At 36.3% G+C, this 23690-nt stretch overlaps 3 protein-coding genes across 3 annotated transcripts; all 3 read left to right on the forward strand.

Annotated features, from left to right (window-relative positions):
• The first annotated feature begins 10066 nt into the window (after positions 1-10066).
• On the forward strand, positions 10067-12135 carry LOC108459152 (ankyrin repeat-containing protein ITN1-like). Its single transcript, XM_017758508.1, has 4 exons — positions 10067-10847; positions 10935-11395; positions 11507-12031; positions 12124-12135. The coding sequence occupies exons 1-4, from the start codon at positions 10067-10069 to the stop codon at positions 12133-12135; spliced, it is 1779 nt and encodes a 592-aa protein (XP_017613997.1).
• Positions 12136-16732: 4597 nt separating this feature from the next.
• On the forward strand, positions 16733-17938 carry LOC128291619 (uncharacterized). The gene has a single exon (XM_053026831.1). It carries the CDS (start codon positions 16733-16735, stop codon positions 17936-17938), a length of 1206 nt encoding a protein of 401 aa, XP_052882791.1.
• Positions 17939-17942: 4 nt separating this feature from the next.
• On the forward strand, positions 17943-18617 carry LOC128291620 (uncharacterized). The gene has a single exon (XM_053026832.1). The coding sequence runs from the start codon at positions 17943-17945 to the stop codon at positions 18615-18617; it is 675 nt and encodes a 224-aa protein (XP_052882792.1).
• The last annotated feature ends 5073 nt before the right edge of the window (positions 18618-23690 follow it).

Raw genomic sequence — 23690 nt, forward strand, 5'->3', positions numbered from 1 at the left:
TAATTTCAGTAGGCTCAAGTTGCTCTTCATTGAGATCATATAGCAACTTCCTAAGCCAAATGGCTTGATTTACTGCTGCTGCTGCTGCTATGTATTCTGCTTCTGCAGTGGATTGAGCAATAGTCTGTTGCTTCTTTGAACACCAGCAAAACACACTCGAGCCAAGGGTGAAAAAGTACCCTGATGTGCTTTTCATATCATCAATACAACTAGCCCAATCGCCATCTGAATAACCAACCAGCTTCAGCTCCTTTTCTTTCTTAAACAACATACCAAGCCTCAAAGTTCCTTTAATGTATCTCAGCACCCTCTTGGTAGCCCTGAAATGTACTACATTACAACAATGCATAAACCTTGCCAACAAACTTACAGCATGCATCAAGTCAGGTCTGGTTGCTGTCAAATAGAGCAAGCAACCTACTAAACTCCTATACTCCTTCTCATCGACCCTTATATGATCATCAATGCTTGATAGCTTTTCTCCTTGAACCATTGGTGTGCTTACAGACTCGCAATTTTGCATGCTAAACTTGTCAAGTATCTTCAAGGAAAAAGCATGTTGACTAATGAAAATCCCTCAATTAATCTGATTCACTTCCATACCAAGGAAGTAAGTCATGACCCCCAAATCAGTCATATCAAATACCTCTTGCATCTGTACTTTAAACTCGTTGACCAGAACATTCTTGCTTCCAATCACTAGCAAGTCATCAACATAAATTGAGACAATTAGCAATGTCTCATCCTTGGATTTCTTCACATAGAGGGTTGGCTCACTCAGGCTTTTCTCAAACCCGAGCTTAGACAAGTAAGCATCTACCCTATCATACCATGCTCTTGGTGCTTGTTTCAGCCCATACAGAGCCTTCTTCAGCCTATAGACCTTGTCTTCTTGCCCTTGGACTTGGAAGCCATCGGGTTACTCTATGTAAATCTCCTCCTTAAGAAAACCATTCAAGAAGGCTGACTTAACATCAAGTTAATGTATCTGCCATTTCTTCTATGCAGCCAAAGCAAACAGTAGCTTGATGGTATCCAATCTTACAACTGGGGCAAAAGTCTCCTCAAAATCAACTCCATACTGCTGGCAATACCCCTTGACCACCAACCTTGCCTTGTGTTTATTCAATGAGCTATCAGCATTGAATTTTGCTCTAAAGACCCATCTAACTCCAATAACCTTCTTTTCTGGTCTCTCAACCAAGTCCCAAGTCTGGTTCTTTTGAATCATGTCCATTTCAGCTTCCATAGCTTTCTTCTAATTCATGTCCCTAGCTGCTTCTTCATAGCTCAAAGGCTCTACAATGGCCATATTGCATCTCTGATAAACATCAGCAATGGACCTAGTACCTCTCACAGGAAGGTCATCAACATTGCTATTACTAGGCTCACTTTTAATTAGCTCCAAGTTGCCTTCAGCTGAATCCTCTTCAAACTGACTTGCATTCGAACCATCCCAGTTCCAAATCTTCTTTTCATCAAATTTGATGTCTCTACTTACCAAAATCTTCCTTGTTGAAGGATCATAGACTCTGTAGCCTTTCTTGTCACTGCTATAGCCCACAAAAATACAGGGAACAGACCTCTTCTCAAGCTTGGTCCTTCTTTCTGCAGGTACAAGGACATAGCACACACATCCAAATACTTTCAAATAAGAGACAGATGGTTTGAGTCCATACCATGCTTCAAAGGGTGTCTTATCCTTGACAGCATGTGTTGGGAGCCCGTTGAGCAAGTATACCGAGCTATTGACAGCCTCTTCCCAAAATGAGTTTAGAAGCTTGCTTTGGAACAGCAAGCACCTGCCCATATCCATTATAGTCTTATTCTTCCTTTCACACACTCTATTTTACTGAAGAGTGTACACTGTAGTTAGCTGATGATGTATCCCAGCCTATTCACATAGCTTCTTGAATCTATCAGACAAATACTCAGCCCCATTATCTGTTCTTAATGTCTTGATCCTACAACCGGTTTGGTTTTCAACCATAGCTTTGAACTTTCCAAAAGCTTCAAACACATCAGACTTCTATTTCAAGAAGAAAACCAAACAGAATTTGGTCAGATCATCAATGAAAAGTACAAAGTACTTACTCTTATTTAGTGAAGGGGTCTTCATTGGGCCACAAATGTCAGAATGCACTAGCTCAAGCTTCTCTCGAGCTCTCCATACTTGATCAACTGGAAAAGGAAGTCTAGCTTGCTTGCCAAGTTGACAGACATCACAAACACCTTCAAGTGGCTCGACCTTGGTCATATCCTGTGCCAAACCAAGCTTATGCAGCAAGTTAAGTGACCTGAAATTGGCATGGCCTAGCCTCTTGTGCCATAGGCCAGCATTGTCACTTTGGCTCAAATATGCCCTCTTTTCAAGCTGATTAACATCCAACATGAAACACTTGTCTGCCATAGGTACTATGACAACTTCCTGACTAAGAGAATCTTCAATAACACAGGAATCACTTCTAAAGAACAAAGAATAGCCTTTTTCAACCAGCTGACCAACATTTAGCAGGTTTTGGTCTATATCAGGCACATACAACACATCAGGAATCAGCTTGTTACCAGAGCTTGAGCTGATCAACACATCACTCCTACCTTTAGCTTTAATTAAGCTCTCATTGCCAATTCTGATCCTTGAGCTAAAACTCCTGTCAAGCTCCTTAAACAGGTTCACATCAGCAGCCATGTGATGTGAGTAGCCACTATCTACAAGCCAACTACATTTGCCTTTGCTTGTAGTTACAAGGGAAGATGCACTGAAAACATGCTCCTCCTGAGCTTGTTGATCCTCAGCAGAACGTGCCTGATCTTGTTGCTGTACTGGTGCTTTGCCTTTGTTCCTACAAAGTTTCTCAACATGACCATATTGCTTGTATTTCCAACATTGAACATCTGGTCTTCTCTAACAGTTTCTTTCTGAGTGTGTGGTTCTTTTGCAATGAGTGCATGGTGGGTAGCTCCTTTTACTTGAGTCCTTTCTGAATTTGTCCTTCTTGTTAAGCCAAGGTTTCTTGCCTTTTTGATTTGCACTGGAGCTCTCTTTGGCCCTTGCTTGGAAGGCTCCCTCAGAGTGTTCTTCCTGCCTATTAGCCCTTCTTTGCTCCAAAGCATAGAGTAAGTTCACCAATTCTGATAGAGAAATGGTGGTGAGGTTTCTCAAGTCCTCCAATGAGGATATCTTAGACTCGAATCTCTCAGGAAGTGTGGTGATAACCTTCTCAACCACCCTACTTTCAGCAAAGTCTACACCAAGCAACCGTATATTGTTCACTGTGGCCATTATTCTATCAGCATACTGCTTAATGGTCTCAGTATTTTTCATCTTGAGATTCTCGAAATCTCTCCTCAGATTAATTAGTTGTTGCTGTCTAGTCTTTTCAGACCCCATGAATTTCTCCTTCAACCTGTCTCAAGCTTGCTTAGGTGAGTCACATGCCATAATGCAAGTGAAGATCACATCAGACATTCCACTTTGCAAGCAGGCCATGGCTTTAGGCTTCTTGGCAGACTCCTCAGCATGCTGTCTCATCTAAGCAATAGTGGGATTAGCTCGCTCTCAATGGAGGTGGCTCGGCATCATTCTCCACTACACTCCACAAATCATGTGCCTGAAGGTAAGTCTTCATTTTTACCACCCAAATGTGGTAGTTCTCACCAGTGAACACAAGAGGTGGAGGTGATGTGAAGCTCATCCTGCTGCAACAAGTTCAACAGCTGAGGTTTCCTACTTTCTTAAGCTTGATTTCACAAACAAACAACAACCACCAAGAGAAGGCCCTCAAAGACTTAGGCTCTTGATACCATTTGTTAGAACAAAGTTAGCAGCAACAACTTATTTGCTTAAGAACTAAATGAAACCGAGGGCAAAAAATGAAGAGAACTTGAGCACAAAACATGGATGAAAAATTAGCAACTATATTCATTGATTGATAACGAAAAATAAATACAAAGTTAACAAGTCAAATAACCATTACCTAATGATTTACCTACTCCCACTAATAATCAACTAATACAAGTTAAATTTTAAACCAAAGTAAGCTGATATATCAGCCATTACATCCATTACATTAAAAATCTTACTAACTTAGATTACAAATTACAAACAAACTAAAGTTGGTTACATTGGAACAAAAAGAACAAAATGGTCCTAAGCTAGTTGCTGCATTCGGTTTTGCTCCACTGTTGGTCTGCTTGCTGACTTGCTGGCCATATGTTGCATTGCAGGCCAATGCTCAACATTAACATCTTTAATAAACCTACAATACAATGGGTTAATGTGGCTGGCGTGACAGGAGCAAATTAATGAACTCTTGGAATAGATTGAGAATGATCAAGTGACGGAGGAACCAGTTCATCCCTTTCGCTCTCCAACTATCTCTGCACCCTTTCGCTCTCCAACTATCTCTGCACCCTTTCGCTCACCAACTACCTCTGCAGAAAGTTTGGAGAAGAAAAGAGAGGGTCATTTAGTAGTGGCAGGCGGCAGCAATAACCGTCCTGGGTGGTTTCAAGAGTGAAAAAGGGTCGAAGGAGGGCACTCCTTTTCTGATTCATGAGGCAGCCTTTAAAGCATTTGTCATATCGAATGCATTGGCCTTTATTCTCTCTCTTTCCACCCTCTCCGTTTATCTTAAGACGACATATTTCTTTTCCTCAAACTCAAAACACCGACGCAAAGTAGTTTCTACACAGTTAACCGCTCTTAATCTCCTTAATTCTGTATTGATTGCGATGGTAATTGCTTTCAGCACAGACAGTTATGTTGTGTTAAAACCTTCTCACGGACTTGACATAGCTTCATGTTTAGTCGGCCCTGCCTTTATTTTGACTTCTTTATTTACCCGCAAATGGATATTATTTCTTCTGTGGATCTCGGATTACTTTGTGAACATGTTTATACCATTTTCATTGGTTTAAACTTGGTTATTAGACTGAAATTGCTTTTGTTTTGTGCCTTATTTTAGTGTTTTTAGAATTTATGGTTGTATTGTTTGATTTTACTTTAACTTTTTTACCAGTTAGTTTTACATTACAACTTAATTGAGTTGATTTGATGCGAGTAAGTGAGTTGGTTTGAAAAACACAATTCAAGAGCTTAATTAATGAATTATTATACATTAAATTTGTTCAAACTCGAATGATGCTCAAGTCTGTTTATATTTGTAAATGATTAAGCTAATTCTATTTTAGATCACCCTATATTATTTTCAAAATTGTATATTTATATTGTTTTTAATTTAATATTTAATAATTTTATATATTGTTTATTTATTAAAATTTTATATAAACATTTAATTTTTATGAATTATAAATAAAAAATTCAAGTACTAAATTAAACATTAAAGTTAAATTCAAATACCAAATAATAAAGTTAACATTTTTCTTTAAATCTTCTCATTGAATAAAGCAAATAAGATCCACTGGCCAAATATGTTGAATCTATAATAACAAACACGTGAGGCATTTGGCAACTTTTTGAATTTCTAATAGCCTTTTTCTCCAACTTTATTAATTAAATTGAATGGCAACTAGCATAAATAAATGTAGCCCAAATAATATAATAAGGTCCAACAACTCATCCTTGGAGCTAATAAATATTAGATGATCTTTTTAAAAAATAAAATATATTTAATATTATAAATTGTTTTTATTATATAATTAAATATTTATTATTTTGTCTATATAAATAAAGGAGTGATTAATTGATGGCTGTCGATTCCACCAATATAAACCTACACCTAATTTACAAATTAAAGTAGTATAGGGAGTAGGGTCGATCCCATAGAGACTGATTTACTGAAAATTGTTTATCTCTCGACCAAATTTATGTCTGGGCAGTTATCGTGCCCGCGATATTTGGGGGGATAAAATATGAAACCTGAAATAAACACAAAAAAAAAAACTTAAAAGGAAAAAGATGAAATAAAAAGAACAACAAAGTAATCTGAAGAAAAATCAATTAAACTTAGCTCAGCCTTAAGCACGGGTTTTTCCGTCTTTGACTCGATCCTCAAAATTAGGTGAACTCCTCTTTTCCGATAAGCTAGTTATAGCTACCAAGGACGCCTTGGACACCAACTCTTCCTTGTGTAAATTAGTTATGGAACATCCTACAATTAACCCTTATCGATCGAACAACCTATGAAACGTTCGTGATTTAGAACTCCGGCAGCTTTGCATTCTAGAAGAGCCTAGCTCGAACCAATGCCCTCAAATGTTTGGGACATTTAAATCCGGTTACTACTTCCCTTGACGGAACCAAGCAGCAATCCCCACTTGGCACGCCAATGTGTTCACGGAAGACCAATTAGACAATCGATCCTTTCGGAATTCCAACTGTACGTCTAGCCACACTAACTCAAACGACGGCTTTTTTGACTTAGTGTTCTCTTGACTTTGTGAGTTGACGAAGTCATACTCTTAATCTGGAGAAATAATAAATATCGAAAGTTGGGAGTTAAACAGCTCGGGTTCGTAACTCACGAGTTTTTTGACAGGGTTAACACCGGCTTAAAACTGAAAGGGGTTTAGTGTGGCATGAATTTAATCATGCTTGAAGGTTGTGGATTATGTTTTGGCTTGGTGTGAAGGATGATGGAATTTTGGAAAGGAAAGGGGACTTGGATAGCAATTGAACCAATTTTGGAAAAGAAACAAAAATTGGAAACAAAGCTACAAAATGCAACGTCAAATTGAAGGGAAAAGAAATGGTATTCCAACTCCAAATTGAAAAAGGAAATACAAGAGAGAGAATAATTCTATTCCAAGTAGAAGAAGGAATACAAATTAAGAGATGATTTTCCTAAGAATTAAAAGCCCCTATTTATATTCATAGGGTTTACTAAAAATAGGCTAAAGCTAAATTAATAAAATAAATAATAAAAATAAATAATAAAACTAAATAAAATAAAATAATATCTTCTATTTTTAGATTTTTACAAAGTCAAAATTGATGTTAAATCCTTGGCTTTCCTATCTTTATGATTTGGCCCCAACTCAACGATTTGTCTTTCAATTTGGCCCCCTTTTTGCTCGTTTTTGACCAATTGCATATCTGACAAGATTAAATCATAAAAACACCAATTAAGCAGGGATTAATTCAGAAATAAGCCAAATTAAACACCAAAAATATGCAAATTAACATGTTTATCATTAATTAAAAGTAAAATTAAAAAAAAGTTCAAAACATGTTAATTAAAGACTTGAAAATAGAAAAAGTTCTTGAGGTTCATTCTTCTCAAACACTTTATAGACGGGAGTACGAATTAGGACAGAAAATTGAGGAAATTTTAGAACAAGAGGAATTGTTGTGGTTTCAAAAATTCAGAGCAAAATGGTTAAAAATGGGGATAGGAATACATCCTATTTTCACAGTCGTACGCTGGCAAGACAAAAGCAGAATAAAGTCGAGGGTCTTCTTGTGGATAATGAATGGTGTTTTGAGGAGGATGTGTTGAAGCAGTATGTGGTGCGTTTCTTTAAAGAACTCTACACCATGGATTACGTGGCCAGTGGTGTTTTCCCTTGTCACAGTCAATTTCTTGTGTTATCTTGTGATGAGACAAGTGCTCTTCTTTCAGTGGCTTAGGAAGAGGAAGTACGTAGAGCAATGTTTAGTATGGCTCTTTTGAAGGCCCTCGGTGTGGATGGGTTTCAGGCTAGTTTCTTTCAGACACAATGGGAAATTGTAGGACTATCAGTGTGTTCATTTGTGGGGCATAATTTGGGTGGGTTGCGTTTGGATCTGAAATTGAACAGAACGTTACTAATCCTTATCCCAAAGATGTCGAACCAAAAAGAATCACCCAATTTCGGCCAATAAGCTTGTGTTCAGTACTGTACAAGATTCTTACAAAGACGATTATTAACAAACTAAGACCTATGATAGTGAAATTAACACGTTAAACCCAATCAAGCTTTATTCTAGGTAGAGATATAGTCGACAATATTATAGTGGCGTAAGAGGTGGTTCACTCTCTGAAGAACTTTCGAGGTACCAAATGTGGTATGATCTTGAAGATAGACCTCAAAAAGGCTTATGATAGAATCAACTGGGATTTTCTACGAGATACTTTGTTAACGGTAGGAATTCCTAAGCAGTTAATTAGTGACATATTGCATTGTGTTTCTTCTTCTTCACTTCAGGTGTTATTGAATGGGGCTCTAACGGAGGCTTTCCAACCGTCACATGGCATAAGGCAGGGAGACCCATTATCACCCTATCTTTTTGTCCTTTGCATGGAGAGACTTGGGCATCTTATTGAGGAGGCGATTGAGAATGGAGTTGGAAGCCTTTGTTCCTTTCAAGAAGAGATCTTGCCTTGTCTCATATTTTCTTTGTTGATGACCTTATGCTATTTTGTGAAGCCAGTAGGGATCAAATAGTTGTGGTGAGTAGCATATTGGAAACTTTCTGTTACTTTTCTGGGTAGAAGGTTAATAAGAGCAAGTTGTAGGTGTTCTTCTCCCCTAATACACCTAGTTTGGTTGCTGAGGTGATTTGCGATAGTGTGGGATTCAACCGAGTGGACAATCTTAGGTGTTACCTTGGACTACCTTTGTTACATAATAGAGTTACTGTGCATACTTTCGACTTTGTTGTAAGCAAGGTTAGGTAAAAACTGTCTGGATGAGATGCGAGGAAACTTTCGATAGAAGGACGAATAACTTTGGTTCGGTCAGTTCTTTTTGTTATTCCTAACTACTTTATGTATATTGTTGTGCCTTTATCTATGTCCTTTTCAATAAATCGAAAGGTGAACCCTTGCATTGGACTCATTGACCAAATATGTTCATCCTATTCGTAAGATGGAATATCTATTCAGATTTAATTTATGTGTTAATTTAATAGTGTGTATAAATTGTAATTGAATGAGATAAAAAAATTAAAGTAAAAAGCAAAATAGTTAAGGTTTATCAAGGAACAAAGTTTTTATTATATAGATTTTGAAAGAAAAATATTTATAATTGCCTATTTGTTTTACAATTACAAGTTAATATTTTGTTTAAATAAATATTTTATATATAAAAACTATTTTATTAAAATATAAACAAGATTCAAGAGACCTTTGTTGTGAAGTTAATCAACTAATTTTATTAAAAATGATTAAATGAAAATAAAAATTGAAGGATTTATTAGGTAGATTAGTTATAGAAAGAAAACCTAGCCTTGATTTATGGTTTGATTACTTCCACCCTTTGGCCAAGAAAATGGAAATAAACACAAAAGTTGTTGAATCGAAGTAAATGGATCATTAGTAGAAGTGTTTATGGTCGGGTCAAGTCTATACATGTATCATTATAATTTATATTTGTTTAAGCTCGGTCCAGTTGAAAATATGAGTTTAAAATTTTATCCAAGTCTATTTATATTTGTAAATAATTAATCTAAACCCATTTTAAATTCGATTATATTATTTTTCCTTAAAATATGACTCTAAAAATTACTTAAATATTAAATTAAACATTAAAATTAAACTCAAATACCAAATAATAAATTAACATTTTCCTTAAATTAGGTTAACCCTACATTTGTTGTTTTTCTAATAAATTCAATGACTAATCTTCTACAAATCATTAAATTTTTTTAAAAGAGTGACCTTTTTCACTAATTTTGTCCAAAATAATATAAGGAGGTCTACCAATAAATAATAATATTTTAAATTAATGTAGTTAAAATAATATGATGAGGTCCAACAAGTTGTCCTCAAAAGTAATAAATATTAATATTTTAAATTAATGTAATCAAAATAAAATATTGAGGTCCTTGGAAGCAATAAATATTAATATTTTGATATTTTTGTCTTTTATATCTTTTATAAAAATTATAAAATATATAAGCATAAGATTTGGACTTACACACTTAGACAATCTTAATCTTGTTATCATAACATTATTTATTTCTTTTTATAAACATTTACATAAGTTTATTTAGATCTAACAAATAGGTAAGGCATTTGGTAAATTTCTTAATTTGCAGTGCCTTTTTGTTGAGCTTGGAATGTTTCAAGCTAATTAATTCAATTTTGTTTGGCGTTATCCAGGAAGAAATAGATCAACAGAAATGGGAGCTGAGGAGCCTGAAGAGAACGTCTCTCACATGGATGGTTCATTGTATAAGGCAGCAGTAGAAGGCAACATTGAAGTATTCAATAATAAGCAGGGGCTTCAACTTGAGTCGCTAAAGACCCCAAACCATGACAACCTGCTCCATGTTAACTTGGCAACCCACGAGATTGCTGCCTGGCTTTTTAACAGAGTACACTCAATATTCAGATCCTTCGTCGGACTAAATGTATTCTTCCTCGTAGAATACGAATCATTTGATCCGTCTTTGACAAATTTCATTACTAAGATAAGAGGAGAAAAAAGACCAGATTTTATCGAACAAATTCTCACAAAGTGTCCGTCACTGCTACTCCAAACGAATGCTAAAGGTCAAACTCCTTTGCACGTTGCAGCAAGGAATGGACATTCTGCTATTGTGAAACTTCTAATCAGGTATTGCGCAAGAGCTAGAGATGGAGATTTAGAGAACCTGGGAATGGATCAACTAAATGCAGTGAGGGAGATGCTAAGGATTAGGGATCAGGAATCCAACATGGCTTTACATGAAGCAGCACGGTGTGGCAATGTTGAAGTGGTGAAAGCATTGTTGGAGTTTGAAGACCCCGATTATCCGTATTCTGCCAACAAAAAACAGGAGACTCCGCTTTACATAGCAGCTAGGAAGAGAGGATCTGGGCTCTTGTTGACTCTACTATTAGATAAATTCACGTCAACTGCTCATGGCGGCCCCCACGGTAGAACAGCTTTGCATGCAGCTGCTATGGCTGGAGATGCAGGTATGTTGTTGAGTTAGTTCCATTTTTTTTTTAAATTTTGAAATAAATAAACAGGTCTATTGACTTTTTTTTTTTGCTTGGATTTAGAGGCAATAAGGGTAATATTAGAGAAGAAGGGGAATTTGAAAAAGGAAAGAGATGAAGATGGACACACCCCTCTTCATTATGCTGCACACTTAGGTGGTAGAATATCAGTTGTGGAAGAACTGTTAAAAAGGGATGTATCAGCTGCCTATATAGGTGATAAAAAGAGGGGGATGACACCCCTTCTTATGGCAGCCAGGCAATGTTACCTTGCAACAGTTTCACAGATCCTCTCTTTATGTCCAGATTGTTGTGAAAAAGTGGACAACAAAGGTTTGAATTTACTTCATTATTTGGCTTTTAGAAGCACTTCCTCTGCATTAAGGTTTTCTTTTTGCAAGATTCGTGGTACTGAGATTGTATATGGACCATTAAAAAATCTAATGGAGTTGGGAGGTGCGTTTGGAATGACACCTCAAGAAGTTTATAAGGCACTTCGATCCGAGAAACATCATGAGAAACAGGTGTGTATATATATTGCATTTCCATGACTATGGTTTCATTAATATTTAAGTTTTGAATTAACATATTTAATAAATCTACAATACAATCGGCTAATGTAAGTAGCATGGCAGAAACAAATCAAAGAATTGTTGGAAGAAATTGAAAATGATCAAGTGGCAGAAGAACCAGTTCGTCCCATTCGCTTGCCAACCATCTCCATAGAAAGCTTGGAGAAGACAAGAGATGCTCATTTAGTAGTGGCAGCACTTATAGCCACCGTCGCATTCGCGGCTGCAATAACCGTTCCTGGTGGTTTGAAGAGCGAAAAAGGGCCAGAGCAAGGCACTCCTCTTTTGATTGATGAGGCAGCCTTTAAAGCATTTGTTGTAGCAAATACAATGGCCTTTATTTTCTCAGTTTCTGCCCTCACCACCCACTTTGGGGTTCTAGATATTATATTCTCAAGATTGAAGTTTTGGAGTCAAACAATTTTACATCGAACTCAGGCTGTTTCCGGGCTCCTTGGCTATGCAACGGTTGCGATGGTGATTGCTTTTAGCACAGGCAGTTATGTGGTCTTAAAACCTTCCCATGGGCTTGCCGTTGTTTCATATCTCATCTGTCCTGCCTTTTTTCTATGGATGTGGAAAGTTTTGGTATTTTTAATTCAATGTGGATTTCTATGATATACAAGTGGATTGCAATCTAATTTGTCATGTTTATAAAATTAATTTAACTTTTTTGAAAGGTTGGTGGCTAAGTTTGACTCTTTTTAAAAGGTTGAGGAAGGTTAAATTAAAAAAAAATGTAAATATTAAGAGATAATTTTGTCATTATGCCTAAAAAAATTAAGTACGGGATTTAAGTTATAAAATCTATTTAGTATATTTCTTCAAGTACGAAACATTATTAAGTTGTTTGATAAATATAATTTTAAAATTTTAAAAGTAAAGTTTTTAAAATATAATGTTAAATAAATAAATAATTGAAAAAAATTACAGCCTAATATTTACTTATCATTTTCCCTAATTTTTGGTTGAAAAATTCTATCAATTACTTTTATACTGAATTATCAAATCTGTTTAAAATTTAAATCACTGAAAATATCATTTATAATGAATTATCAATCGGAAATCAATGAATTGTTGGAAGAAATTGAGAATGATCAAGTGGCGGAAGAACCAGTTCGTCCCATTCGCTTGCCAACTATCTCTACAGCAAGCTTGGAGAAGAAAAAAGAAGGTCGTTTAGTAGTGGCAGGACTTATAGCCACGGTCACATTCGCGGCGGCTATAACCGTCCTGGGTGGTTTCAAGAGTGAAAAAGGTCGAAGGAGGGCACTCCTTTTCTTATTCATGAGGTAGCCTTTAAAGTATTTATCATATCGGATGCATTGGCCTTTATTCTCTCTCTTTCCACCCTCTCCGTTACCTATGATATATTTCTTTTCCTCAAACTCAAATCAGCGACGCAAAATGTTAATTATACGGTTGACTGCCGTTAATCTCCTTAATTTTGCACTGGTTGCGATGGTGATTGCTTTCAGCACATGCAGTTATGTTGTATTAAAACCTTCCCACGGTCTTGCTATAGCGTCATATTTGGTCGGCCCTGCCTTTGTTTTCTCTTGATTTACTACAACTTAATTGAGTTGATTTGATGGGTTTAAAAACACAATTCAGAACTTAACTAATGAGTTATTATGCATTAAATTTGTTCGATTCCACTTGAAATATAAATTTAAAATTTTGTTTAAGTTCGTTCATATTTGTAAATAGTTAACTTAAGTCCATTTTAAATCAACCTATATTATTTTTAAAATTATATATTTATATTGTTTTTAATTTAATATTTAATAATTTTATATATTCATTTAACTTTTATTGATTATAAATAAAAGATAAAGTACTAAATTAAAAATTAAAAGATGAACTCAAAACTAAATAATAAATTAAAATTTTTCTTTAAATCTTCTCATTGAATAAAACAAAATGTGTTGACTCTATAATAACACAACTGAGGCATTTGGCAACTTTTTGAATTTCTAACTAATAGCCTTTTTCTCGAACTTTGTTAATTAAATTAAATGGCAATTAGCATAAGTAAATGTAGTCGTAATAATGTCCAACATCTCATCCTTGGAACTAATAAATATTAGTTGATGTTTTTAGGGGATTAAAGTGTAATTTTATTTTTATTAATTTAAATTTTTAAAAATTTTAAAAGATTTAAATAATTTTTTTTTTGTTTTAGCGGAGACTAGAGCCCCTGTCAGCCCTCTAGTTTTGCCCCTGAGTAGCATGCCTTTTGGTTTTTTAGGGTTTTGATTTTTCGGTTTTTCACATAATAAATTTGGATCTCGTCAAAGGTAATTAATAGATCTCACGATGGAGAATGAATTGGCAGGGTTGAGTATTTCAGAAGGTGAAGATATAATGTATTGCAGACAGATGAGAATCTGTGTTTAATTAGATATTTTCTTATGGAAAATATTGTTTATTTTTCAGCAATTCGAAATATTTTAATAAATCTATGACATTCATTGGGAGATGTTCAAAGATATTGTGGTGATAATAAAAATTTCATCACAAATTATTATTTGTGACAAATTTTAAATATGGCACAATAGTTCTAGAATTTCATCACTATTATGATAATAGTTGTGACTGGTTAAATTATAATACAATTAAATTATTACTATAAGTGTATAATTGTGATCTAATTTATTTGTCACTATCAACTTGTCACTATGAAATTCTTAAATTAGCACTAAGTTATTTTAACTCGATCAATTATGTAATAGTCACAACATATAAATATTGATGCTATAATTATCTTATATTATAATATGCATATGGGAAAGGCACTAAGTTCTCCTTCTTTGTAGTTTCTTGGAATCCAAATTTCACCATAAGAAAACTCCTACTTTATTGACCTGACTTCTAACCCAATATATTACTATTACTAAAGTGTTAGAGTATATATAGTTATCATTTGTAGGTGAGTTGAATGGAGGATAAGCAAGCAAGTAACTAACTGGTATGGCATTTGGTAAATTTCTGATTTTGTAGTACTTTTTTCGTAGAGCTTGGAATGTTTCAAGCTAATTGAAGCGGTCGTTGAGAGTACCAAAAATATATTATCCCTATAAAATATTGAAAATAAAAAATAATAGTATAAGGAAAGTAGCGTCAAATTCTCAAGGACTGATGTACTCTTATATTAGACACTTTTTGCTTGTTAATTCCTTTGTCTTATGAAATTTTCACTACTTTATTGGTTGTATTTGATTTATTTCTTGTGTAGTGAACCCAATACTGGAAATGGCAACAAAAAGACATAATCTGCAGTTTTTTTTTCTTTTTATTCTGTCACGGCTAGAGTCGTGGGCACGACGCTTATTCTGTCATGGTTGGAGTCATGGGCACGACGCTGGGCACGACGCTGATCTGACGTGGCAAATCAAAAGTCAATACGGGGAATATTCTGGAAACAACTTATCTTGATCTATTGACGTGATTTGAGAGATTTTGGATTTCATTTTCATAAATTTTAAAGATATTATCTTATCTTTTTTTTGATTAATTTTTCCTTGTTGATTTGGGCATTTGAAGCCTATAAATACCCACCTTTGGGTAAGGCTAAGGGGATCTCTTGTCTTTTGTTCTTATTGCTACTTTGTTTTCATTTTTAATAAAATTTTCTTCTTTTGTTTTATTTCTACTTTACTTTATTTTATTTTATGTTTTTACATTATCAAAACATGTTAAGCATGATAATCAATATCATGCTTGGCTAATTTTTCTCAAGCCAAGAGCTAGTATGAATCAATTCCTCACGTGAGAATTGAATATTGCTTAAATCCCTTCGGGATACATTTTCGTCTTTCTACTTAGATAGTTTGGCAATCAGCCTTACTAAAATTTTTAAACGTTTTCAAATCAAAAGGATCCGTTGGTGCGGAATCGTTTAATTTTACGATTGGGAGGAAGGATCACTGTGGCATTTCGACTTCCTATGAACACTCTTAGCGGCGGTCCGCTAAGGAAAGACGAGATCAGAAATGATTCTTGATAAGACAACTTCCGAGTTGGGCTTTTCTTGTTTTAAAACTAAGTATTTTAACGGCGATAGACGTGGTTGATTTACTTAAGAATCGACTTTCGAAGATAGACTTGGGAAGATCGGTTACATGAGAGAAAAGCAAGTTACGATGGGTTGGGCCTCGTAGATTGTAACAGACATGAATCCCGGAGCAAAAATCTATTTTCGATGATCGTGGGAATTGACGAAACTAGCTCGAGGCGACTCTTATACTCGTGTTTATTCAACTTAATCTTTCATCTTCTTTATTTTATTGCTTTTATTTTAATACATCTTTCTTTGCGCTTTTACTTGTTTATTTTATTTTCTTGTTACTTCTCAAATCACCTTTTTTATTTTCCATTTCAGCTCCTAGGTCGAGAACAAGAAATTTAATCAAAAATTCCATTAAACTCCCTGTGGATCGACCCTCTTCCACTATTCTACCTTTTTATTTATTTATTTTATTTTTGAAGAGGTTTATTTTATTTTGATAGGCAAAACGACGGTTGTCAAAATTGGCGCCGTTGCCGGGGAGTTTTATTTTCGGCAATTATTGATTATTTTGTTTGAGTTTTATGACTAGGAGAAACCCGGGGACTCTAGTTCAATATAACCCAGAAATTGAAGCAAGCGCTCATAGAAACCACGGTCAAACACTTCGACGAAAGAAGCAGCAAGAGCAAAGAGAACGATAATCCAATCTGGAATCTACTTCTACGACACCACCACGTGAACCGAAACAAACTCCCAACGAAAGACCATCTCCCAACACCACTAATCCAATAACAAATCCCACGTTTGAACCGGAGCAAATGGCGAACCAAACCATTAGAGAGCTTGCCGCCGCCCCCGCCGTACAACAACCGCTCTGCATTACCGTTTCTCAAGGCACTACCCCTTTTCAACTCAAAACAGGGTTAATTCATCTCCTCCCTACATTCAACAGTTTTCCTAGCGAAAGCCCACATAAACATCTCGCCGAATTCCACATGGTGTGTAGTAGCATGAAGCCGCAAGGAGTCTCGGAAGACCAAATCAAACTAAGGGCATTTCCTTTTTCTTTAGCCGAAATGGCTAAGGAATGGTTATTTTACCTACCGCCTAACTCAATAACCACATGGGCTGAACTATCTCGTGTTTTCCTTGATAGGTATTTTCCAGCGGCAAAGGCGAGCGAGCTTAGGCGAAGCATTTTGGGAATCCAGCAAAGGAGCGATGAATCTCTCTACGACTACTAGGAGAGGTTCAAAAAGTTATGCGCAAGTTGCCGCATGACATGGCCTATCCGAAAGCGCCCTTCTTCAAGATTCTATGAAGGGATGCTTCCGATGGACAAAAAGATGGTGGATGCTGCAAGTGGTGGCGCACTCGTCAATATGACACCAGAAAATGATAGAACTCTAATTTCTACTATGGCCGCAAACTCACAACAGTTCGGCTCTTCAAGTAAACCTAGCCGACGGGTTCACGAAGTAAGTACCGTTTCTTTAGAAAATAAAATAGATAAATTCACTGATATTGTCAATTCTCTTGTCACAGGTAAGATAGGAGCCGAGAAGGTTTGTGGAATCTGCACGATGCCAAACCACCCAACCGATTCATGTCCAATGCTACAAGATAAGACGGGCGCCCAAGTCAATGCCATAAATAATTTCCCAGGACCTCCTCAAAGGCCATACAATCCCTACGGTAACACTTTCAATCCCGGTTGGAGAGACCATCCAAATATGAGCTATGGAAACAAAAACCAAAATTACCAACCGAGACCACCTCCCTTTCCAAATCAATCACCACAAAAAACCTCTCTTGAGACTATTGTTGAAAAATTGGCCATTTCACAAGAGAAATTCCAAACCCAAACACAATCTCATCTCCAAGAAATTGACAAACAAATAAGCCAACTAGCCCAAATTGTTGGTCACCTAGAGTCTCAAGGACGATTGCCCTCTCAAACCGAAACAAATTCGAGGGAAAATGTGAGCGCGATTACTTTACGAAGGGGTACCGTAATTTCACCAGAGCTGACAAAGGAGCCCGAGAAAATCGAGAAAGACAAAGAAGACATTTCTTTGAAGAGTCAAGTAGAAAACTCCTCGCCTACCTCAGGTAAAGTCATCCCTAGTCCTTCTTTTTCTACTTACGAGACTTCTCTTCCTTTTCCAAGAAAGCTTGCAAGGCGTGACAAAAAGGAAGAGGAGAAGCAAATTTTGGATATATTCAAAAAAGTGGAAATCAATATTCCACTCCTTGATGTTATTCGGAAGGTGCCAAAATATGCAAAGTTTTTGAAAGACTTATGCACAAATCGGAGGCTGTTATCCGACAATGAAAGAGTTAACCTCAACGAGAATGTTTTGGCCATTTTTCAAAGACGCCTACCACCGAAATACAAGGACCAAGGGATGTTTTGCAATTCCGTGCAAAATAGGAAAAGTCAGAATAAAAAGGGCGATGTGCGATCTAGGCGCATCTATTAATGTCATGCCGCTAAGCGTCTACAACAAAATTTCAACAGAACCATTAAAAGAGACGCGAGTGACGGTTCAATTAGCTGATCGGTCAGTTATCTACCCCGAAGGGGTACTAGAAAACGTGTTGGTAAAGGTAAACGATCTCATTTTCCCTGCTGATTTTTACATTATTGACATGGAAAATGACCGCAGCAACAACGGATCAGAAATCTTGCTTGGACGCCCTTTCTTGTCAACAACGCATACAAAAATTGATGTCCGTAACGGCATCTTAACCATGGAATTTGACGGGGAAGTGGTTAAATTCGATGTGTACAAAGCTATGAAATATCTTGATTCCATCGCAAGTTTAAATTTTGTTGATATTATAGATTCGTTAGCCGATGATTTTATCGAAACTGATTTGTTTTATGATTTTTATAGGAAATTGGAGGATCTCGATGATGAAGGCGAAATCATTTCAACTCTTTCCTCCATTTCTGATTCTCGATTAATTCCATCTAAACCCCTTCCCTCAATTTTGCAGGTGCCACAACAAGAATTGAAGCAACTTCCATCGCATCTCAAATACAAATTTTTGGGCGATAACCGAACCTTGCCAATTATCATTTCAAGTGAATTATCACGACAGGAAGAGGAAGAATTGATTGTTGTTTTGCGCACCTATAAAAAGACAATTGGATAGACATTAGTTGATATCCAAGGCTTAAGTCCATCCACTTGCATGCATAAAATTAAAATAGAAGAGAACGCAAAACCAACGAGAGAAGGCCAGCGACGTTTAAACCCGCCAATGATGGAGGTTGTGAAGGAGGAGATTCAAAAGTTGCTAGATGCTGACATTATCTACCCCATTTCTGATAGCAAGTGGGTAAGTCCGGTCCATGTTGTGCCAAAGAAGACTGGAATTACGGTGGTCAAAAATGCTGAAGGAGAAATGATTCCGAAGAGAGTACAAAATGGTTGGAGAATGTGTATCGATTATAGGAAACTCAACTCACAAACCCGAAAGGACCATTTTCCTATACCATTTATCGATCAAATGATCAAAAGACTTGCTGGAAAAACATATTACTGTTGTCTTGATGGATTTTCTGAATTTTTTCAGGTTCCGGTGGCACCTGAAGACCAAGAAAAAACAACATTCACTTGCCCTTTCGGAACTTTCGCCTATAGAAGAATGCATTTCGGTCTTTGCAACGTTCCGGCCATATTCCAACGATGCATGTTAAGCATTTTCTCCGATCACATCGAGCGAGGAATAGAGGTATTTATGGATGATTTTACTGTTTACGGTAATTCATTCTCTCAATGCCTTTCCAATCTTTCTTATGTTCTTAATCGATGCATTGAATTTAAATTGGTTTTAAACTACGAGAAATGCCATTTTATGGTAAGTAAAGGATTAGTACTCGGTCATGTGGTTTCGGCCCAAGGAATTGCCGTTGATAAGGGAAAGATTGATGTAATTCGCTCACTTCCATACCCCACTTCGGTGAGGGAAATTCGTAGTTTTCTTGGCCATGCAGGTTTCTACCGACGGTTCATAAAGGACTTCTCTAAGTTGGCGCAACCTCTTTGCCGATTACTACAAAAGGACGTGAATTTTACTTTTGATTAATCTTGCAAAGATTCATTCGAAGAGCTTAAGGGAAGGCTTATATCCGCACCAATTGTACAACCACCAAATTGGACTTTACCATTTGAGATTATGTGTGACGCATCTGACCTTAGCGTGGGAGCCGTTCTCAGCCAAAGGAGTAAAGAAGGACCACACGTGATAGCCTATGCCTCTAGAACTCTCGACTCGGCTCAACGCAACTACTCGACAACGAAAAAAGAGTTTTTTGCTGTCATTTTTACATTAGAAAAATTTCGTTCTTATTTATTAGGAACTAAATTTTTTGTTTTTTCAGATCATGTAGCGCTGAAATACTTGATGAACAAAAAAGAAGCAAAGCCGAGGTTGATACGATGGATTCTCTTACTGCAGGAGTTCGATCTTGAAATCAAGGATAAAAAGGGAAGCGAAAACTTAGTAGCTGACCACCTAAGCCGTTTGCCTACTTCACCAGTCAAACCTCCCCTACGAGAACAATTTCCAGACGAAACATTGATGGAAGCACACGCATCATTCCCATGGTTCGCCGATTTGGCGAATTTTCTAGTTACGGGTAAATTTCTGAACAATCTATCTCAATTTGAGATCAAACGCATAAAAAGAGAGTCTTGATACTACATTTGGGATGATCCATATTTATGGAAAAATTGCTCGGATCAAATAGTACGACGACGCATAAGTAATAGCGAGGTAAAATCCATACTTGAGTTTTGTTATTCCTATGCTTGCGGTGGACATTTTGGCCCTAAACGAACCACACACAAAATTCTTGGGTGCGGATTTTATTGGCCAACCTTGTTTAAGGACACTTACAACTTTTGCAAAGCATGTGACAGGTGCCAAAGAGTCGAAAATCTAAGTCGAATGAGTGAGATACCATTAAATCCTATACACATCTGTAAAATTTTCGATGTGTGGGGGCTCGATTATATGGGGCCATTTACCTCATCATTTGGAAATTTATACATTATTTTGGCCGTTGATTACGTTTCGAAATGGGTAGAGGCGAAAGCCACCCGAGAAAATGATGCGAAAACCACAACTAATTTTTTACGTGATTTTATTTTCTCAAGATTTGGAACTCCGAGAGCGATCATTTGCGATAGAGGAACACATTTCGTTAACCGAGTCGTTGAAGCTTTGATGAAGAAATATGGCGTGACTCAGCGGATAGCAACAGCTTATCATCCGCAAACCAACGGACAAGCAAAGGTTTCAAATCGAGAAATCAAGTCAATCCTAGAGAAGAACATTAAACCAAGCCGGAAAGATTGGAGCTTGAAGTTAGTTGATGCGTTGTGGGCATATCGCACGGCCTACAAAGGACCTATCGGGATGTCACCTTACCGACTTGTTTTCGGCAAACCTTGCCACTTGCCTGTCGAACTTGAGCATAGGGCATTTTGGGCTATGAAGGAATGTAATATGGAGATGAACGCTGTTGGCGAAGCACGGAAACTTCATATCCAAGAGCTTGAGGAGATTCGCCGCAATGCTTACGATAGCGCACAAAATTATAAAGAGCGAACAAAAGCATTTCATAACAAGCGCATTTCATTTAAATCATTTTTCGTTGGGCAGAAAGTTCTTCTATTTAACTCAAAATTAAAAATTTTTGTAGGAAAACTTAAGTCCAAGTGGAGCGGACCATTTACCGTGATCAATGTTTTTCCTCATGGAGCCGTAGAAATTGAGGATAGCTCAGGTGCACGGTTTAAAGTTAATGGACAACGGCTAAAACCTTTCTTCGAGAGCACACCAATCGGACTAATTGAAGAAATCGGGTTGGAAGAGCCAAAAATCTGACAGGAAAATGTCGAGCTTAACGATGTTAAACAAAGCGCTAAATGGGAGGCAACCCATTTGTTTACTTTTCATCAATTTTAAATTTTATTTTTATTTGTCGTTTGTTCAGACCCCTCCAGGCCCTAGAAGAGAACATCACGGAAACTCTCCTTCCTTTACCTCAGCCGTGGCCGCCGTCGTCATTGATCACGGGGAGTATCCTTTACCTTTCTTTGTTCTTAAATGTACTTTACTTTTTTTTCCGTATTGGGACAATACGATTAAGTGAGGGGGAGGGTAAAGGATGACATTAATTTCGCCTTGCTTGTCATATTTGTTTGATGATATGTTTGTTTGAATTGATTAGAAGAACAACTCTTTTACCGTTGCTTGCCGCTAAGCATGTTATGATTATTTTAGTTCATAAAGATACTTGAATTCTAGCATGCTTGATAATCGAATAATATGAGTAAGTCCAATTTGACAACCCTTACAATTTGTCTTGATGTTGTTAGTTGAATTTCTCACCTAGCTTAATTAATTAGCCCATTTTGTGAGAACTTGAGCCTTTAGCATGTATGATTATATTTTCATGCTCCTTTTTCTTGCCTGAGAGTGTCAATTTGGACTTTGGAATCTAGAACTTGTGGCTTGTATGCATTTTGAGATTACATTGGAATTTGATGCATTAATATGATTTAGGCATTAGGATTCACCCTTTCTTTTCCCTTAATGAACCAAGTTGAAGCCTAATCTCGTTTTCTTTGTTTTCACCAAGATTTTAAACCCGAGCCTTTTCATTTATTCCTCTCTTCCACCCTTGACAAGACAAAGAGCATAAGTTTAAGGTTGTGAGATAATGTTAAAAAAAAAGAGACAAAAAAAAAGCACAAAAAAAGAAAAATAATTCAAAAAAAAGAAAAAAAAAAGTTAAAAAAAAAAAAGGTTTGATGATTTGTTCATTATAGCTACATTTGTTTAGTTTGCTTATTCTTGTTGCCTATGTTTTCTAAGGTTGTGGACATGATATAGTTACTTGTTGGGAAACTCTTGTCTTGACTTTCTTTAGCTTCATTTTAGCCTTATTCCGTACCTTTACCTAAGCCCCATTACACCTTTTATTAAAAAGTCCTAATGATTTTTGCATCTCATTTCTTTAAAGTAGTGGAGAATTGATCTTGCCACAAGCCTATGGAAACCCTTATTCAAATTTTGACTTTGAGTGAATTTGATTTCTACACCCGAAACACTTTTAGTGATTTAAGTGCATCTTGGTAAGAATTAAGCTTAGGTTAGAATTTGATTGATAATTGATAGACAATGGTAAGGTTGAATGATTGTTCTTGCTTGCACCTATTCATTTTGATTCATGTTTTATTCACGTCATTTTTTGTGCACTTGAACTCTCATAACTTTGTTTAAGACTTGCAACGGTTTAGGAGAAAGATGATGAAGCTTTTGATTAATTTATTTCAAACATACTTGAGGGCAAGTATGAGACAAGTGAGGGGGAATTTGATGTACTCTTATATTTGACACTTTTTGCTTGTTAATTCCTTTGTCTTATGAAATTTTCACTACTTAATTGGTTGTATTTGATTTATTTCTTGTGTAGTGAACCCAATACTGGAAATGGCAACAAAAATACGTAATCTGCAGTTTTTTTTTCTTTTTATTCTGTCACGGCTAGAGTCGTGGGCACGACGCTTATTCTGTCACGGCTGGAGTCATGGGCACAATGCTGGGCACGACGCTGATCTGACGTGGCAAATCAAAAGTCAACACGGGGAATATTCTGGAAACAACTTATCTTGATCTATTGACGTGATTTGAGGGATTTTGGATTTCATTTTCATAAATTTTAAAGATATTATCTTATCTTTTTTTTGATTAATTTTTCCTTGTTGATTTGGGCATTTGAAGCCTATAAATACCCACCTTTGGGTAAGGCTAAGGGGATCTCTTGTCTTTTGTTCTTATTGCTACTTTGTTTTCATTTTTAATAAAATTTTCTTCTTTTGTTTTATTTCTACTTTACTTTATTTTATTTTATGTTTTTACATTATCAAAACATGTTAAGCATGATAATCAATATCATGCTTGGCTAATTTTTCTCAAGCCAAGAGCTAGTATGAATCAATTCCTCACGTGAGAATTGAATATTGCTTAAATCCCTTCGGGATACATTTCGTCTTTCTGCTTAGATAGTTTGGCAATCGGCCTTACTAAAATTTTTAAACGTTTTTCAAATCAAAAAGGATCCGTTGGTCTGGAATCGTTTAATTTTACAGTTGGGAGGAAGGATCGGCCTGTGGCATTTCGACTTCCTATGAACACTCTTAGCGGCGGTCC

This window comes from Gossypium arboreum, chromosome 4 (genome assembly GCF_025698485.1).
Source record: "Gossypium arboreum isolate Shixiya-1 chromosome 4, ASM2569848v2, whole genome shotgun sequence".
NCBI classification, from domain to species: domain Eukaryota; kingdom Viridiplantae; phylum Streptophyta; class Magnoliopsida; order Malvales; family Malvaceae; genus Gossypium; species Gossypium arboreum.

Coding starts and splice junctions, on each gene's coding strand:
- LOC108459152 (XM_017758508.1), top strand. CDS start 10,067: ATGGGAGCTGAGGAGCCTGAAGAGAACGTCTCTCACATGGATGGTTCA. Junction 10,848..10,934: donor TGCTATGGCTGGAGATGCAG/GTATGTTGTTGA, acceptor GCTTGGATTTAG/AGGCAATAAGGGTAATATTA. Junction 11,396..11,506: donor AGAAACATCATGAGAAACAG/GTGTGTATATAT, acceptor GTAGCATGGCAG/AAACAAATCAAAGAATTGTT.
- LOC128291619 (XM_053026831.1), top strand. CDS start 16,733: ATGACATGGCCTATCCGAAAGCGCCCTTCTTCAAGATTCTATGAAGGG.
- LOC128291620 (XM_053026832.1), top strand. CDS start 17,943: ATGCCGCTAAGCGTCTACAACAAAATTTCAACAGAACCATTAAAAGAG.